The sequence below is a fragment of the Melospiza melodia genome, chromosome 18 (genome assembly GCF_035770615.1).
Source record: "Melospiza melodia melodia isolate bMelMel2 chromosome 18, bMelMel2.pri, whole genome shotgun sequence".
Taxonomy (NCBI): Eukaryota; Metazoa; Chordata; class Aves; order Passeriformes; family Passerellidae; genus Melospiza; species Melospiza melodia.
This window is the reverse complement of record NC_086211.1, coordinates 7,131,797-7,151,478: the sequence shown is the minus strand read 5'-3', so window position 1 is coordinate 7,151,478 and position 19,682 is coordinate 7,131,797. Positions and strand designations below refer to the sequence as shown.

General features: G+C 41.0%; 1 protein-coding gene across 1 annotated transcript in view; it reads left to right on the top strand.

Annotated features, from left to right (window-relative positions):
* The window catches only part of OTOA (otoancorin), a 33,566-nt gene extending 15,834 nt beyond the window's left edge, over positions 1 to 17,732 (top strand). Inside the window, exons 20-29 of the mRNA XM_063171420.1 lie at positions 1,185 to 1,278; positions 2,395 to 2,524; positions 5,788 to 5,975; positions 9,620 to 9,775; positions 11,175 to 11,317; positions 11,709 to 11,845; positions 12,789 to 12,886; positions 14,728 to 14,920; positions 16,245 to 16,334; positions 16,883 to 17,732. Coding sequence (XP_063027490.1) covers positions 1,185 to 1,278; positions 2,395 to 2,524; positions 5,788 to 5,975; positions 9,620 to 9,775; positions 11,175 to 11,317; positions 11,709 to 11,845; positions 12,789 to 12,886; positions 14,728 to 14,920; positions 16,245 to 16,312 — 1,207 coding nt within the window. The 3' untranslated portion in view covers positions 16,313 to 16,334; positions 16,883 to 17,732. The remainder of the gene's footprint in view (positions 1 to 1,184; positions 1,279 to 2,394; positions 2,525 to 5,787; positions 5,976 to 9,619; positions 9,776 to 11,174; positions 11,318 to 11,708; positions 11,846 to 12,788; positions 12,887 to 14,727; positions 14,921 to 16,244; positions 16,335 to 16,882) is intronic.
* Positions 17,733 to 19,682: the final 1,950 nt, after the last annotated feature.

The window sequence follows — 19,682 nt, the reverse complement described above, 5'->3', positions numbered from 1 at the left end:
GAAAGTGAAATGTTTATGGGGGCAGGCAAATAGACTCACTGGCCTGGCAGGAGAAAGGGGTTACAAGCAGAGAATGGTGCAGAAACACAAAGAATGGGAAAATGGAAGTGGGGTACTTGCTGTGCTGGTGAGAGAAGCCAAGTAAAGAAGACTGCAAGCACCTGTGGCAATAGGAGAGAGCAGAGAAGCAGCAGAGGGATGTGAAGTTCAAGCATCTGCAGCAGCAGAGTGGGCAGTGTTGGATGTCACTAAGGACTCAGATTAGGAGGGTGAATGGAACCTCACTGGTGTCAGTCATGCCAAGAACAAAGCCATCCTCTATCTGGCAAGAATATACTGTTCTGTCTTGCATTGTCCCTTGGAAATATCATGCATTTGGAAAGGGAGACTGGTGGCACAGTTTCTAACCACCCCTTCACCCCAAAATGGGTCACTTGACCCACCTGATCACATCAGATGCTGTTCAGCTTCCTGCTAGTCAGCATTTTTCTGTGCTAGGATAGCTGATAGCTGTATTTTCCAGCAGATCCCATCCCTGCATTGATCTTGATACAAATCAGTTTTATTGAATTGTGGCACACTGTGCTAAATAAGATTTTATGTTATTTTATATCATTTAATTTTGAAGATATTTAAACATCCTCATAGTGGAGCAACAAAGCAATTAAAATAGTTTGTGGGAAACACGAGCTAGTAACATATTTGTCACTACACTCTTCTGTAGGCTCTGTCAGGCTGAAAATAACTTATCAAGTGCTTTATTAAGTCACCCACCAAATGGGTTGACTGACATTTGTCAGATTTGGATGATGTTTCTATTTCTCTTTTGATAACCATTTTGCAGGCTACTATTGCAATATGAACTGACAGAAAATGATAAATTTTCTTTCAAAGAAAGAATTATTTCCCCTTGTTCAAACACTGTAATGCTAAGAACACTTGACTATTGAGGGAGAGCTCCATCACCACCATGGTTGAAGGGTTTTTCTGATTATATTGTGAGTTGCACTAATGCCCTATGCCCAGAGAGATGAGAAAATGCAATCTGATGCTTGTAACAATGAATCATCACATTGGCATAGAATTGTTTCTTGTATGATAAAGTATCATAAACCCACTGAAGTTTTAGTATTATTTTTATTGCAATGTTCTTTATTAGTAGAATTTTTCAAAATATTTTTCAGCCCCTCAAACAACTGGACAGCAGAAGCAACATTGGATGTTGGACCATTCATAGTTCTGCTGTCAAAAGAGGAATTAAATGTCCTTGTTGAAAAGGTATGCTTTTATTAAAAAAAAATTTAATTTTTAACATAAATTTTAGAACTTGGAATTATGAATGTCATAACAGTCTAAATTATGTCACCTGAATGCTGAACTAGGTGAATAATTCTTTTGTCAAGGAACCCTGTGTTAATGTTTCACATATTCTTGGCTCCATCAAAGAGATTTCTTCTTGAGAGTAATGTTACTATAAACAATTACTTGCATGTGTACAATGACAATTGCACATTGTCACATAGGGGAAAAAAGGGGCATTTAGAGTGATGCAGACTCATTTTTAGTACTTTACACCTTGCAGTGCTCTTTACTCCATCCTTCTGCCTCCCAACCATAAAAGTTGTGTTTCTTATCCTGTTATTAATGGAATCATACTGATCAAATTAGCATTTACTCATGGTGCCCTTTGCCCTGGGGTCAGCATAGCACAAGTAACAATATCTGATGGCCTCAGCATTGCACTTTGTCATTTCCTTGCCCTCTTTAGTTCATATAATCTTATTTTTTTTATGCATAGGAGTAAACTATACTGGAATGAGGGATTCATTCTTCAGTAGAAATATGTGAGCACAGTCAGCAGCTTTTCCACTGGAGATAATGCTTATAATTGACAAGATAGAATAGAACTCTTCAAAGGAGAGGAAGGTGTCTAGCAGGGTGGAGGAGAGAGGTCAGAAAAGCCTAAGGAAGGCAAACAGGTCAAAGTTATTTCTCATCATTTAATTGGGTCCCTATCCTCAATTCATGTACTTATCTGGCAAATTTAAGACAAGTGAAATGAAACCTGAATTAAAATGGTGGCACTCACTGCTCCAGGAGGGGCTGGACACAGACACCAATCAGCCAGTGCTCAGGTGTTGCCAGAAGCTGGGAGGGCACACAGGCTGGAGAATCACTCAGAATTTGCTTTGTTCCTAATTTTTTCCCCCTCAAATGTGTTCCAATGACCTTTCAGTAGCAGCCAATTACTCTTTTCTGAAACATCTGCACAATGGGACAAGACTGAACTGTCACTAACCCCTGCTTTGCTAAGGTCTGCACAAGACTTTCTCTACAAATTGATTTGTTTTAAAAGGGAGAGAAGCCTTATTTATTCTTTCTTTCCTTTTGAAGTTCCCAGAGATCATTTTACAAATAACAAAGACAATTGGACCAGTTTCTTCAGCTGAAGAGCTCCTGTCAGCTGTGTTTGAGTCAGTCTCCAATGGCACTGGCAGAGTTCTCCTGTCCCTCAGCAGAGCTGGTCAGTATTGCACTGGGGGCCTTTGCTGCCATTTGGGGCTGAGATGGTGCAATTCAAACAGACTTTGTCTCACTTTGTCATCAAATGATTCTGAGAGGCCCAATAATGAAAGGGAAGTATTGAGTCACTTATAGATTTTCAGGATAAAACAGTGAGAGTCTTCATTCTGCTGCTCATCAGAGTTGTATAATGCACTAATTGCTGAAACCTTCATTACAGGATTGCATAATTAAGCATTTCCTGGAATCTTTCTAAGTACACAAATGAAAAAGATGAATTATTTGAATTAGAGAGATTTGTTTATTTTTAATTATTTTATTTTTACTTCATAATCTAATTGAAACCCCTTGAACACCTGTGAAGGTGACAAGTTACCATTGTGCCAGAAGATTGCACATAGTTAATCCTTTGCCAGACATGAGCATATGGTGACTGATCTGTTCTTAAATCTGACAATGGTGGCACTGTTTTTTCTGTCCAAATGGACAAGTTTGTAATCACCTAAAAGGTATTTTAATTAGCAACCAAACTAATCTATTAGAATCTCTGGTGACAAATGGATCATTTTCTTTATATCAGATAGACACTCTGACTATATTCTATTATTATAATAACAACTATTCTTCTCTTATCTGAAATTATCCAGGCAGAATTTGTAAGCTGTGCCATGGAAAATAATCCTGCTGTGGGGGAAGCTTTTGAAAAACACCAATGGGAATTTAGACCCAAAGATATTCCAGGAGTTTGATCTTGTCTGCCTTTGTCTTTGAAAATCTCCCCCTTGGTTCTCTGCCTAGCAGAATAGAGGTTCAAGCTCTCAGCAAGCCCTGAGCCACCCTGGAAATCCATCTGCTTGTATGGCAGGAACTCTGAATGATGACTGTGTGTCTCTGGAAATTGGAAATGAATTTTCCTCTTGCAGTGCTGTATTCATAGGCAGAGAGAAGTGAAGGGAGTTCTGAGGGTTGTGTTTTTTCATAGTCTGAAACAAAACATGACCTCAGTTGATCAGAGGAGTCATCACAGGCTCTAAAAAAAGCAGGACTGAGCTGGTGAAATAGCAGGGGGTTAGTTCACCTGTATGCATGAAATTCACCCTTCCTTCAACAAGTAAATCAGCAGATCACAAGCCATATTTCTTTAGACATGGGCCACAGGACTGAAGGTTCAGCAGCAGGTATTTCAATATGCCTGTGTCCTTAAGTGTTCTTTTTTTAAGCCTCTGGATCTACATGAGTCCCAAAGACTTCTCTAATCAGCCCAGCTCATGTCCAGAGATCTCTCATCTGCATTGCAAGAGCAGTGCCAGCAAAGCTGAGGGTCTTTGTCAGAGGATAACGTGGTTCCAAGGCCAAGGAGGCTCCTCAGGCTTCACTTGGGGTGCATGAGCTCAGCTGGGGGGAATCTGGGAGATGAGAAGTTGAAGGATTGTTTGTGCTACTCCATAAATGCTTCTGCAGCCCAAACATGGTATTGAACTTCTATTACCAAACAATCTAATCAGCTCCACACAACTCACACAGTGGTTTCAGTAAGGAATGAAGTTTAATTACTGATTTGTAAATCACTAAAAAATTGGATGTTATGAAAATTACTCCAGAATAGCATTGAAGCTTTTCATGCCACCAATACTATTTTGCATTTCTTACAGACCTGTTGTGAGCTAATGTAAGTAACAATAGCAATTACCAGTGACAGAGTTCTTGCATCTATCTCTATATCAACATTAAAAGCACAGGTTTTAAGGTGCTTAAGGTAAGATGGAACATGAAAAGAAAAACTAGGGAGCTGTGTGTCTAAATGCTACCAGAGGGCAGTGGCAGTGCTGGAGAAAGAATTCAGGTGACCACAAGCACTGAAATGTTATAATATGTGTGTATATATATATGTGTGTGTGTGTGTTTTTCATCAAATTAAATCTGTAGCAAAAGGAACAGCAAAGTGGCATCAGGTCAAAAATCTAATTAGTGTTTCCCTCTTTAATTGCATCAGTGTATCTGGTGTGTTAAAAATTATAAAATCAATGGGTTTTTTTCAAGGGCACCTAGTCTTAGGTTTGCATGACTTGGGGAAGGGAGCTGTGCCGTGTCTGCATGGGCAGTATTTACATGAGAAAAGCTGACCTTGTGCAGCAGGGGAAAGGGAAACAATGCAGCTTCACAAGAGGGAGGTAAAGGGAGAGCAGAAGATCAGCTGGTACAGTGGAAGCTGAGCAGCATTTTCATTTGCTCAACAGATTCAATCTTTTCAGTGTTCTACCCACTACTGCAGCTTCCTTTGATGCAAATAAATCCCTCCTCTGCCTCCTTTCAAAGTACAAATCTACTTTGTACATCCTCTCTTTAATTTATTTATCTGGGGGAGCTTAGCTGAGGCACAGCATCTGTGAAATTCATGCTTTTTACTGGTAATGACTGTGTCCAAAGACATGTAGGGATTATTTGGTTAGATAATTATTTAATAAGGTTTTCCTAAATTAGTGACAGGAGAGGGAGCAGTAAACAACCACATTAGGATTCTGATTTCTGCTTTCCATCAACATTAGAGGTAGATTATGTCAACAAAGACTAGGATTTGTTAAAACACACAATGGAAACTGTCTGGTTTGATAATGCATAGGCCTGGAACCTGACTGTAAATTAGATTTTTAAAGGCAGTTTGTCTGTCCAAACAGTGCTGTGATGAGTGTACAGCCCTCTCTAGATCCTGACATTTTAACAACAGGCTTGACATAACCAACAAGCTCCGTGCTTCTCTGACACATCCAGCTTGTCTTCCCCTTGTTTAAATGTCAGGCAGGTCTTACAAGACATATATCTCTATCAGGCATTGCAGAGTGCAAGGACCTCTCTTGTCTGTTACATTCTTGTTGAGTTGGATCCATGTTTGAATGTGATGTTTATTCAGCTGAAGCTCTTTTTGGTGAATTTCCACCAGGGTCATCCCAAACGTTTGCATTTCAGTCCTGTTGAATGAAGGCTCCCAGAAAATGGTGGCTTAAACTCAGAACAAGCCCTTGCCTGGGTTTTGGTGCCTTTAGAGAATTAGACTTCAAAGAAACTTGCAAGATACTGGTAGTTTATATCCAGAACATTAATAATAGAACTATTTTTTAAATTCTTCAATTACAAAATAATTAATTTATCAATATCACATCAGCAGCAGTAAATTTTCATAGTCGGTTGCTCTCTTAAATATCAATATTGCTTTGATTTATTTTGTTGTCTCTTTGATGAAAACTCTTACTATTTGACCTTTTTCAGATTGCCTGAGAACCAGAGCTCCTTCTTCAAATGAAATCATTAAATTAGGAGAAGCAAATGTCTTTTGGTCAGTTCAGGAACTGAAATGCATGGATCCAGAGACTTTTGACAAAAATGTGGAACTTCTTGGGGGTGTCACAGGTTTTAACAGCTCCCAGCTGACTGTCTTGAAGGAAAAAGCCAAGCAGGTAACTATCCTGTCTGTGAAGGAAAATTAAATCTGTAACTTGATTAGGTGTTATTGAACTATGCAGTTCTAAAATAACTGTGCTATGTCAATGTCATTACTGCCACAAGAATATCTATGGTTTATTGGAAAAATAATGTGAGGTGGTGATAGAAGACTATTGCCCTTGCTTTAGAGTCAACAGGCAAGTAGTTCTGAGCTATTGGCAGCTGGAAAAGTGAAGTGGTTTTACTTTTGAATTACTTTTCTGCTTGCTTCTCACTTTCCTTTCACAAATGAAAAATCAGCAAGCAGTGCTAGGGGCTGTTGATTGCCCTGCTGAGAATTAAGCTTGGCATGTTAAACTGTCTACGTGGATGCTAAATATAGCTTCCAGTGGGGTAAACCCAAACTGACTGAAAGGCAGCTATTGGCTGAATAAAGCTGCTTTTTCCACCTTCTCACAGGCAGGGACAGAGCCATCAGTGGGAAATTTGAGGGAGGAAAAATCCCACCTACATTTTGTCTTTACCAGGAGCACAGTTGGGCAGAGGGCTGTGCTGGGGGCAGGTCAGCACTGTGCCTGGGTCTGGGGCACCAACAGAGCTCTGGGCAGCCCTGCCTGAGACACAGTGGGCTGGCAGGGAAATCAGACAGTGCTCCATGCCTGTTGTTGCTATTGCTCTTTTCCCTGGGGTGACCTCCTCTTGCTGCTTTGTGGTTGCCTGCACTGCCAGAGAATGGGCAAATTCCCAAATATACTTTTAGTTCAGCAAGAAAAGGCCTTAGGGTGCAGGAAGACAAATTGTTCTGGCTGCAGAAAACTCAGAGGTGAAGAGGGTGCTGCCCCAGCCTGGCTTCAGCTTCCTGTCAGCAGCATCTGCTGGAGGTTATCTGTTCTCTGCTTCCATCTCTGCATGGCCACTCTGTAATCCCCTTCTGTCAAAATGATCCAACATGTAAAAGTCCTTTTTAGGTTCCATCAGATCATTCTGACAGAATGAGGTTGGGAAGCATCTACAAGTTGCAGTTGGCAGCAAGCAGGAGAGAGTGCAGGAGGCTTGGAGACATGAGGGCTGTGACCTCTGGAGGAAAGCAGGAGCAGGGGCCACATGGGCTGGGCAGCATCTCCTGAAACCAGCAGCTGCAGCTGTAGTGGAGCTGACCATGGATTTGGGGTAAATAAGGCCAACTGTGTAATTTTTAGCAGTGAAGCTCAGCTTTCAAAGCAGTGGAACTGCAGGTGCTTGAAGAGAAGTGGCTCTGCACAGATTTCTGAAAGCAGATGGTGCCTCTGCAGTTGTGTCTCTGCTGCCTTGTTGCAGCAGGACAACTGCAGTAAATGTATTCTTCCCAAGTCAGCTTCCCTCTGTCAGCATGGACACAGGTGGGTAGGAAAAGGGGGAAAAATGTAATCCTAGAAGAAAATAAAAACAGTGCTCCCCTGCCATAGTGAAAACTGCTATTCTTTACAGCAGTGCAATATATTGGTGTACTTACAGAGTGATATCAGTTGTAGGAAATTGCAAACAAGGTTGATACACTCACATCTCTGGCTATATTCGAAGACTCACAGGTCTGTAGTGCACTGAATGGCAGTATATTGTCTGTGAGTGTTTGTGCAGATTTCTGCTAGACAGACTTCCTATATATTAATTTCAAAATGCAATGTGGTGTTACACTGAGCATGAAGCACGAGAAATGAGACAGGACAGGCAAAGCTCTTTCTAATGTTATGCATAGATGCTGTTATGTTATTAACATCTTTGATTAAAGGTTTCATTAAGCCTCAACTACTCATTGTTCCAAACTAATTCAAAAAGTCTAGTTATCAGATTGTATCTTAATGAAAATAAGAAGCTTAGCTCACTTGTAAGTGGAAGGTCTCCCAGCTCTGCAGCAGTGACAGCTGTATGGATCTGTAGTTCTAGGTGAATGAGGACAAAGGAGTGTTTCAGTTTCATGTGTTGTGTTATTTATATCCTTCTGCCTGAGATTTCACCCACCCCTGTCAGATAATACTATTTATGAAGTACTTCAAATTCTGTACTTTATGGCCTAGATCAGGAAACAGACACTTGGCATTTTTGCCTGCATGTGTTTCATGTATCTCTTAAGCTAGAGAATTAAAAGCTTTAAAATTGGGCTAAGACTTTTTACTGTCTATTTGCTTTGGAAAAGATTGACATTTCCCAGACTTAGACCCTTTATGACATTGTAAAACCAACATAAAAGATCTGGTGGAAACTCAGTTGGGAGGTACAAATCCAGCAATGCATCTCTTAAACAAATCCTTAACCTGAGGGTCATAGCTGGGAAAAGCATCCTGGCAGCTGAGGCTGCTCTGTGCTGGATGTGCACAGCAGAGAGCCTGCAGCTCTGTGTAAGGAGTACCTAATTTCACACATCCAGATTCCTGAGCTCTACTTTGATATTTTCTGGAGGTTGTGCAGCTCCATGTCTATCTGATGGTGCAAACACTATTTAGTAGGCAACTGCAGAGATGCTCTTCAGCAAGTCCCTAATATTTTTGTCCTTTCTAACTTTTTGAACAAAACTTAAATTGTAGCTATCTCAAAAATTGAGTAAATATTTTCCTGACTCAGATGGTAGTCCAGCCCTGAGCTTTTAGTTTTAATTTTCCAGGTGCTGTTAGCAGCATGATGTTATACTAGAAACCTGTCATGTATTCACTGACACAAAGCAGAGTTGCTGAAGTACATGAGAGCTTTAAAGTGAGCATTTTTTTAAAATGTGTGCCTGGCTTGTTCAAGTCTCTTCCTCCAGCCAAAACCCAGTGTCTTTTTCTGTAAAGGCAATTGGCCACGTCTGGGGAGGTACTGACCACTGTCTACAGTCTTCTGCTGTTGTCAAGGAAATGTAATTGATAGTTCTGCTCTCTGAAAATTCAGCTCTTGATGGACTTTTATTATTCTTTACTCAGGCAGAACTTTTCCTTATATCAAAATTTCCTTCAGGCTGTTCAGTGACAGCTTTTCAATCACTGCAACAAATAAAGTTAAAAGCAGGGGAAGTTGTCAGTTAAAATACATTGGTACTGGTTTAGAAGAGCCCCTGCTTATTTCCTTGGGTTTTTTACAAAGCTTTACAAATTTAACTGTATCTGTACAAATGCTTTGAATTTATTTTTTATTTTAACATTGTATGAACACAATCTAGAAATCAGGACTTTTGGAACTGGTTCTTTGTCTGTATTACTTGATTCTCTACTTTGTCTTTCCTTGTCAATGACTGAACCAGGGTGACTTGTCACAAAAGCAACTTAAAGTCAGTCCCCTGGAGCAATTGCAGCTGGGAAGAAGCCTGGGTTGTGCAGGTGCTGCTTTCTTGGCAGTATAACAGTGTGGATCTAGGCACAGATTCCCATTTTTATTGTTCTTAGTGATTTTGCTCCTACAGCCACACTTCCAGCAGTTCATATTCTGACTCATCAACAAGTCCAAGCTGTAAAAATTGCAGTATTTTAGATGAACTAATCGTTATTGGTGTAGAACCTCAAACACTTTCACAATACCTAAGCTCTGCTTTTTGTGTGCAAAGAGGAATATTCAGACTTTAGGACACTTGAACCAAAGGATTTGAGAATGGTGTACAGAGAGGAAGAGTCATAATGACCTGACAGATATTAATGGCTCTCATCTAAAGGTTTGGGGGTTGCTGCCAGACTGGAGGAGTTACCAGATCATCTCCCTGGGCCGCATTGCTCTGGCACTCAGTGCCCAGGAGATCCCAGAGCTGGACCTGAGCTCCATCGACACCGTGTCTGCTCTTACCCAGCAAACAGGGTGGACTCTTACCCAGGTGAGTGAGAGGGAGCTCCTGAATGTACTCCTGGTGAAAGGCTCTGCACTCATGCCCTTTGGGACTCAGGTCCTGGAACTGCCTAGAAAATAGATCCAGAGACCCACACTAGTCTCTGCTGCTTTTCTGCACTCTGACCCCAGTGAAAGTGGCCACAAGGTCAGCACTGGTGTGTGCCTGGCTGGGGCTTCCCTGGGGAGGTGGCCAAGGCAGCACCAATCATTAATTGGGGGGGGGATGAGTGTGTTCTTTAGCACTTGTCCACTAAGCAGTGGAAGCAGGTGAGCAGCTCCTCTCACACTGGAATAGACCCTGGAATAGACACTACTGCTGGGGGTACTGGTCCTTCCTAAGGACAATCACAGACTAGGCAGTGTCCCCAACCCCAGCTTCCATAGAAGCCCTTTATTAGCAGATACACTCCTCTCATGTTCCTTTCCTTGAATAACTTCTAGTTATGTCAATGGGACTTTCATAATAAGAGTTTAAAACTTTTATTTATATATGGAATTAGCAGCATATTTCTGACTCTGTGGCCTTTCAGGGCTCTGTGACTGCACAGCTGCTGGCATGGTGGCAGTTCTGGCAGAATATCACAGATCTGTTTAATAAATTCATGTTCTGAAGGGCACCATAAGAAGGAGGCACTTGGGAGGATTTTATACAGAACCAGTTTGCTTTTGAGGTTTCCTGCTGTCAGTAAGAGTAGTTAGTTAATAGGGATTCATCCTGCTGAATTTCAGTTGTCTTAAAACTTTGGCAGCTAGTTAAGCTAGTTATTTGAAGCTCAGCATTGTGGATACATTAAGAAATCTTGGAAGATGATTATTTCTTTCACTGGCTTTGGAGGATGCCTTGGTGACATGCTTGAGATGGGCTCAGTTTTTAAAGGATTAGTTTAAAATAAGCACCATCCTAAATTACTTTGGTTTGCAAAGGCACTTTGGTACCAATATCCCATTCATATCTGAAAATTAATCCTTGACAGAGGTCACCACTCATCTATGGCACTTCAATAAGGCAAGTCATCCTGAGTATTAAAATAACAAAAGTACATATTGATCCCCTTAGGTATTTAATGTTTTTTGTAGCAATGTAAGTGATCCTGTGAGGCAATCCAGCACCATTTCTTGTGGTGAAGACTTTCCCTGTGACCTGGCAGAAGTACAGAGTGTTTTTCACACCATTTGCATTTAGCAGGTGGTTGGGTAACAGTGCCCTGGCTTAGTGTCACATGTAGGTGGTGACAGTGCTCCTCCTGAAGGCCATGACCATACACTGGGGAGGCTCAGGATATTTATTTATGCTCCATCACTTTTGGTAAGATTTTAATCATCTAGTAACAAACCTTTCAATTATATTTACCCTGTTCATGCATAATATCTTACTGCTTTTGTAGGCAAGAGCTATTTTGCAAGGTTTTCTAGATGACTCTGGCCAGACCATCAGCACATTAAAAAGTTTTGATTTAGTTGGATTAGGAGCTGTTCTCTGTACTTTGAACTCCACAGAAATCACATCCATAAGGACTGCTGAATTCAGGTACTGCATTTTATATCTAATTAAATATTTATTAGTAGCTCTATTGATAAAATATGTTGTGCCATTTTTGTTCAATCAAGATTTTCAGAGCCTAAAGGACATCTTTTTATATTTTAAATGCTTTTAGAAAAGCAGAAGGCATGCAGCAGTTGTTTAAAGTGTGTTCTTTTATAGTTTTCCTCTGCCATTTGTATCCCACCATTTAAGTATTGCATCAAGAAATACGGGTTTTTGCTTAAAACCTGAAATATTTGTATGCAATTTGTGCACATATATTTTAAATTGAAAATGGGTTTTGCAGTCTTCTTACAGCAGGCTTAAGTATATTCCAGGCCTATTTAGTACCCCATGTAAATGCAGCTTGTAATGATGCCCTTGTTGCCTTTTGCAGTGCTGCAATTGCAAGAATTGGGCTGTTGTTCTGTAGCACCCCTGTTCTGAGGCAGTTTAAGAAGATGACAGAATCTGTGTTTGGGGCTGCTCCCAGCTGGAATGGCTCTGTTTTACAGGAAATTGGTACTATAGCAGGTAACAAAGCTACAGCTCCAGATGGTGATGGTTGTGAAGCATTGCTATTAAGAGATGGGTTCACCTAGCTGAGGATTTTTGCAGACTGGCAAAAGACATTCTTTCCAGAGGGGAATCACCTGCAGGGACAGGCATCCAGCAATTTCAGAAGCACTGAGGAAAAGTCATGGGATTCTCTGTAAGGTTCTGTAAAGCTGCTCAAACTGACCTTGGGAAGCACAGCCTGAAGTTACTTGGGTCCTGTAATTTGGAAAGGGTAAATCAAGGAGGGCAAAACCTCTCAGGATTCCAGCCCCAGTCACTCTTTGTGAGCCAGGCTGTCCTGGGAGGAGCTGGCTCTGGCTGCCCAGAGATCCTGCCTGGAAAGAATGGGCTGCCCAGGAAGGAGCTCAAGGGCAGGGCTGTCCTGGAGTGATGCTTCTCCAGATACTTCTCCAGAGGGCTCTTGCAGCCTCTGAGACCTCCTGAGCCAGAGGTCACTCCCAGTTTTGTTCCTGGATTTGTTTCCCTCTTACCATTTAACTGCACATTGAGCTCTCAGAATTTTTAGCATCCCCAATGCCTGTGGCAATGATTCCCCACCTGAAGAAGTCACTCCTACTGCATGATTATTTTTCCCTAACATGGATCAGAAGAGACTGTGAATGAGCATTCCTTGATAACATTGCTTATGATTTTATAGGCTTTTATAATTTACTTTTCCAAGATAAAGTAATTCAGGTAGAGTACATTCCATGTCAATGACTAAGGTCAGAGAATTTGTATTGCTGAAATATAATGAAAGAATCAAAACAGAAAGAACCAGCATCTCTCTATATAACAACCTGGAATAAACCATTTATTATACATTTTTTATAAGTGCTTTAAGTTTATATTACCTTAAAAATAAATTTAATAAAAATAACATTAATTGAATTTTTTTTTCTATTCTGTGGGGTTTTAGGTGGTTTGAATGAGGATGAATTAAAAGCCATTGATAAAAGCTTGATGCCATATATCCAGCCAGCAGCAGTAAGACATATACCTCCTGAAATTTTCCAAGTAAGAGCTTGATTATTGAAGAAGTTACTAAATTTCTATTGTTTTTACTCTGGTAGAAATAAACTGCAGCACTGATTTATAGGTTTTGGGTTTTGGCAAAAAAATTTCTATGGTCTGTCAAGTGAGAGACCATCAAGGATCTGGAACATTAACTCTCAGCTGTATCATCTGTATTTGTGATGCCCATGAAACATGTTAGACAAGCTTTATTCATCCTTCAGAATGCATCCCAAAGAAATAGCAAGTATCACAAAACAGGGAATAGACACTGTATCTTTCAACATTTGATTCGGATCTGGATTTTTGTCTCTGTTTATTAACATTTGAGAGGATGCTGTAATAGCTACAGATTTCTCTGCTGAGTGTGCAAGAGCTGTTTTATTAACCTAAAATCTGGCACCATTCTCCCAAGTTAGCTCTGAAAAACAGATTGTGCAGGCAGATACAGATCAGAAAGGAATTACATCTAATTACAGCAGTACTCATTGTGGACCAGAAATTAGAACAGGGATCCTGAGATCATTGCCCCTGACTTTCTTTGACTTAGTGACAAGGTTAAAACTCTGCCTGGGCTGGTCTCTTTCAGATGCTCAGGCAAGCAATGTACTTATGGACATTGAGCTAAACAGAGTTAACTGTGTCAGCTCCTATAAAAAGGAAAAATTCCTTGAGCACTAACTGTGCACAGTACCACTGACAGTTCAGATAATAAAATCTCATTACAGAAACTATTTGTTTGCAAAACAGCTCTATATCATCTTGTAGAGTTCCTAACAAACAACATTTTTGTTAGCAAGAGTAGTAATGATACTACAAAAAGTGATTAACAAAAAGCAGGGTACCTCTTTGGAAGAGTTTTCTGTATTTGAAAGATTCACAGAAGACTTTGGTTTTACACAGGTTTTTTATGGCCTCATTTTGCAGCTGTATAAATTATTCAGATTTTGATTTATGAAAAATTACATTGTATTATGTACTTCAAGTGAGTTAAGAAGATGTTCAATTCAGAATGTCTGAACCTGTAGGCATTTCCATGAGTTTGCTGAGTTTAAACCAGCACACCATTTGGTAGACAATGAAAAATGGGCAAGGGTTTGCTCCATCATCTGACCTACTTGCAAAGGGAATTTTGTCTTTCCGAAGTAGAACCTGGATGCAGAATTGTTGCAAGAAAAAAGGCTTGTTGTGTAGGAGGGTTAAAATGCTTGTGACTGCAGAATGTTAACTAGAACTAAAGCAAACCAGCCTGCTCAATAATGCAGGCTTTACAAACTGCTTAATTGCTGTATGATATAATATAATTACTGTAAGATTATGATTGCCATGTTTAATTTTTAAATTTAATATGAACAAACTGGGAAGATTTTCAATCTAAAAGACAAAATTGAATAATAAGATTAAAGCATGGGGTCTTTTCATCTCATTGCTCTACTGCTAACTATAATCAAAGGTCAAATGTAAGTTCAAGTGAGGTTTCTTGGGAGCAGAAATAAGAGGAAATAAATGAAAACACAAGAGGTTGAACAAATCAGAAAAGAAATGGCTGGAAAATTAAACTCCAACAATGTATTGAAGAAGTGTACAATACAGTGCTGGCATAGAAAGCTTCTCAAGCTGTCAGCTTCCAACATCAAAGAGAAAGGTGACAGATAGATGAGTGGTCAGGGAAGCAAATGAATACAGAGGATTCTTTTAAGCTCTATTGAGCTCTTTTACAGCAACACAATGTTGAAGGCTAATGTCCCTCATTCCAAATGCAAGGCAGTGCTGACTTCTGATTCCTTACCTGCCTTCTATAATTGACAGCCTAAAGCAATTTTTCTGTCTTTTGTTCCTCTCAGGCATTGTCCCCAGAGCAAATAGCAAACCTGGGCCCCGAGAACGCCGCCGTGGTGACAGGATGGCAGCGGGAGCACCTGGATGCAGCACAGCTCCAGAGCCTGGGGCTGGCACTGGAGGGAGCCAGGAGCAGCAGCCCAGGGACACAGAGCACGGCAGGAGCTCCCCAGGAGGGACAAAGCCCAGCTCCCAGCGGTGAGTGGGGTCCTGCCTGCTCCTGTCTAGGGAGAGACACACACCAGTGGGGTCCTCCCTGCTCCTGCCTTGTAGGGGGCACACACCGGTGGGGTCCTCCCTGCTCCTGCCTGGGGAGAGACACACACCAGTGGGCTCCTCCCTGCTCCTGCCTAGGGAGAGACACACACCAGTGGGGTCCTCCCTGCTCCTGCCTGGGGAGGGACACACAGCAGTGGGGTCCTCCCTGCTCCTGCCTGGGGAGGGACACACACCAGCTGGGTGTGAGGTCTCACAGCACACACCAGGGTCAGGCCTCTATTCTGAGGTGGGTTACAGTGAATTTGCTAATCAGCTTCTAAAATCATGCCTCAAATCACATCCCTGCCTAAGACAAACGGCCAGGAGGATGTTGGATTTACCCACAGCAAGAGGTAATGGAGGAAGACTGTCAGATGGCATTGGCAGCTGTCTAGTAGCATTGTACTGTGCTAAGCACTAGCTTGTGTAAAAGGTAGTGTGAAACAGTGAGCTTTTCCCTCTCCTTCTTTCCCATATTCTTTGCCTGAATGTAAGGCAAGGGTCTCCATCTCTGGACCTTCAGGTCAGAGCCTTTATGTGCAGCAGAATGTTGTTTGCAGAGCTGCAAGTGGGAAAGGAGGTAGTACTGGGGTGGATTAGTATCTTTATCCAGACTTTAGGGCCATTGAATAGTTTTTTCCTGCCATTCCCATCCTATTTGGAAATAAAGCCTATTAGTACCTCTGCTTCAGTGTTTTAATCTTTTACTTCTTCACATTTCAGTTTATACTGGGCAGTGTCAGTGGATGTGTTACAGTGAGAGAGTTTGCACACAGTCAAGACAATGTTGAGAGTTTATCCCTATCAGTAGCAAATATTGTTGTTTGCAGTGACATCAGCAAGACACAAGCTGTTGGAGGAGAGAGAGGGAATCTGAAGTGCTGAAATAGGAGTAAGGGGAGCTAAATTGCTATGATGCCCTTGCTGGAATTAGAGTAGGCCTTCCCAGAAGCACCTGGGGAGTGCTCTTAGCCCAGCTCCCTCTCACATATGACCTGTTCCTTCTGGAGATCTGCCAACGGGTGGAGTTTTCCGGGTAAAGATCACCTGAGTAGTTGAGCTTCTTGTCCATTGTTCCTGTCTCCCTATGAAATGCTTCTCTTTGGAGCTCTGTGTGTTAAATTGGAAGTGACATCTCTGGAGAGCTGGATGTAATTAGGATTCAATTGTTGCAATTTTCTGCACCTCTTTGGGGTGGTGTAGATAAGACTTCTAGTCCTGAGCTGTAGCGTGACACTGAGAAATAAAACCTTCTGCTTTCCAGGTGCTCCCTGTTTGAGAGGCTTTGGCATCTGGCTGTGTGCTGTGTTTACACTGCACCTGCCTTTCTGAACCCTCAGGGGTTGAGCTTGAGGTAAGTTATATCTTCAGTTAGAGGTAACTTTATAACAGAAGCACAGATCACCTGTAGCAGGGAAGAAGGACTGTGGGATCCCCTTCCTGTTTTGAATACAAAGATAACAATTCTTGAATAATTTTTCTGTATTAAAAGGTGTCTTGTACCTTGGCTAGACTATCTCTGAATCTAATCAAGGGGAAAACACTTTATCTTATCTTCATTGTAAAGCCAAACATAACAAAGGTATATTTAAAACTCCGTGTAACACCAATCAATTACTGCATTGTTACTTGGAACATGTTCTTGGTTTTACTCTGTGTTTTGCCTGTTCCAGGCTATTTATAAGATTTTCTCCACAAACAATTCTATTTGGTAGAGTACTGCCATTAACATTCACTGGATTTTAACATTTTGACAGGCTAATATTTAATAAGAGCACTGGTGGACTTGAAGTTTAGACTCCAGTTAGGCAAAATAAATGCTTAAGTATTCTACTTAGTCTTTAAGATTGCAAAACTAGGCCTGTCAAAAGACTTAGTGTTTTTCTTTGCTTTGATTTTCAGTGTCCTGGAGCTTACAACAGAGATGCTAGAGATGAAAGAGTGTCAGCTCAGCTTGAACAGTAGAATCAAGAGGCTCTGAGAATTCTGAGTGCAGAGTGGTTAAATTCTTACAAGCAAGACCCTCTCTTCTGCCATCATTATGAGAACTATCTCCTTTCCATAGCTTTGCCATTAACAAGTATCACAGTATCCCTGCAAATTCTTGGAGTTTAAAAACTGGAAATGGCTTATTTGTCTCATGAGAAGATCACTGAAATACAGGATTGTGTGTAGGTAGGAACTTAAATTATAGGGAGGAGAGGTAGCAGAGGACTGTTATTTGGAGGCTGATGTCTGATACCCAGTGCTTTTTACATGGGCAATTTGGTCACACTCTTCTGTCCTTTTGTTGGGTTTTCTTTTACTTCAAGTGTACATTCCCTGGAGAGGGGCTGTCCTTCTGTGTGGTGTAGTAGAAGCTGCACTAAAAGTTACTGCTGTTGCAATAAAATAGCTTCATCTCAGAGCTGCTGGTTTAAATCCTGCTCAGACAAGAAGTGATAACAGGCTCTTAGAATTTAAGCACCTCTACAAAAGGTAGTTTCCCCATGGCTGTTTGTATTCAATACAGAACTGTTGACACTGGGGGCATTGGCAATACTCTGAGTATTTCATGTGACAAAATGACCATGGAAACCTGCTTATGTTCATCAAGAGACAGTGCTTTCACTCCAGGTGGGGTTGAAGTGGGAATAGTGAGGGGAAACTGTTCACTGGGCCTATGTACTACTAGGACTGTCATTCCAATATTTTCCACAAGATCTAGAAAAGGAATTTCTCATAAGTATAAACCATAGATATTTTCCTGTGTTTTATCAGCATATGATTTAAGTGTCTAATATTAGCTTCTTATGCCTCAATATTTCTCAATAATTAGCTTCTCAATATTTTAAACAACGGGGGGAAAAAAGATATATTAAAATCCTCTTCATGTGAACATACATTTTGATGTTGTTCGACATGATTTTAGACCACAAACACATGGCACATTTTTCCATTTTGCCATTGCAAAAGTCTTATGTTTTCTAGACTAAAAAAGGCAATGCATGGACCAAAAAGTTTAGCTTTTTCTTTCAGGGCTGTACTGTAGCAAATGCCCTTCATACTGTAAATTGTATTTCTTTGTGGCAAACATTACATCTGGCTTCTCAGCCCTGACAGTAGAATTGAAATTTTTCTCAGGTGGGGAAGCAATAGATTGTGAGGGAGGGAGAGCTGGAGGGAAGAGCCCAGCTGCTGCTGGGGCAGGTGAATGTGAGCTCCTGCTGCAGTTGGGAGTAACAGTTCCACCACAGCCCCATGTATTCTGTAATGTTAGCAGGGGCTCACTTGATTCTCAGGGCATTGTTATTGGCAAAGTAGGCAGTGAGAGCCATTTCTCACCCCTCCTTTCCCTCTTCCCCCTTCAGCAATCTGCTGCTTTGGGAACTGCCTTTGCCTATAACTAACCCTGGCAAGTGTGACATGATGTTATAGATAATACTACATGCTTTAGTTCTGCATTTTATAAGCAAAGAATTATGATTGCTGCAAACTGCCTGGCACTTTTTTCTCTAATCCTCATGGTAAGATTCTAGCTTCTCCAGCTGTGTTTCCTTTTCTGCATGGGAACAGGAGACTGAGACATATATTTAAATAGAAAGAAGTTTGTTTTATTAATTCTAGCAAATACATGCAAATGTCCACTAAAACCAAAATGCATTATAAAGATTTATCTGTGTTTTCACGTTAGAAAGTTCTGCCTCACTCAGATGTGAAAGTACTAAAAGGTTTTTTGATTTCTAGAAATTGCCTGACTTCAATTGTGTGTGCACTTCTGAAGATGCAGGAGAGTGTTTTCATGTCAAGAAGACAGTCAGCATTTCCAGTTCAGCTGCTTAGGTCAGATATGTGACTTAGCTCTACCAAGCCCTTCAAAAATCTATGAGAGCTGAAAGTGATCTTCTTCTGTCAATATACCTGGGAGTGATTCTGTTTGCAATTATGTGAGTCAGAGTTTAGCTTTTAATTGGAGCAGGAGTGAGTTCTTTGTTTTGTGCCATCTGTGCTGTAATTTCTTTCAAGCACAAATTCTTTTAAATAGCTGAACTGCATGATTATTTATATATTTTATTAAATTAATAATTACATTAAGAACTTTGGCATTGCATTTATGTTTGGTCAAGGGCTTATCTATTTCTTACAAGAGTAGTGTAGGAGGGGTAAATGTGGAGCCCTGACTTAATGTTCTACTGATTTCACTGTGAGATTGCAAATCCTGTTTGGTTCATGAGATGGTGTGATCATTTTGGATGGCAAGTATTGTAGAAAAGCAATTTTACTCCTGCCAATGTCCCTCTTGTAAAGGTCACTGATGGAAAAGCCCTTCTACAAAATCTGGGATTCATTAGACACTTCCATCAAAACTGTTGAAACTGAATTTCTGTGGGAAGAATAGATGGAAAGGGGAGAAAGGCATAGAGAGCACAAATATGCACGGTATGTAATCTGTGTGTGACCTGCCATCCATTCACAACCCTGCACACTGCCAGGGGAAACTGAAATGTGTGCACTTTACTTCCACGGAACAAAGCACAGAGCCCCTCAGTGCAGGCATCTGTCCCCTCTGCAGATGTGTATTGCATACAGCATGCACGTGAGCACTTTCACTGGAATGCATTCATGGGAAAAATGTCTCACACCCCCTCTCTTTTTGCCTGATCAGGATTTTAGGGAAGAATATACTACAGAGAAACGAGGTACAAAGATTTGATTCTTAAAG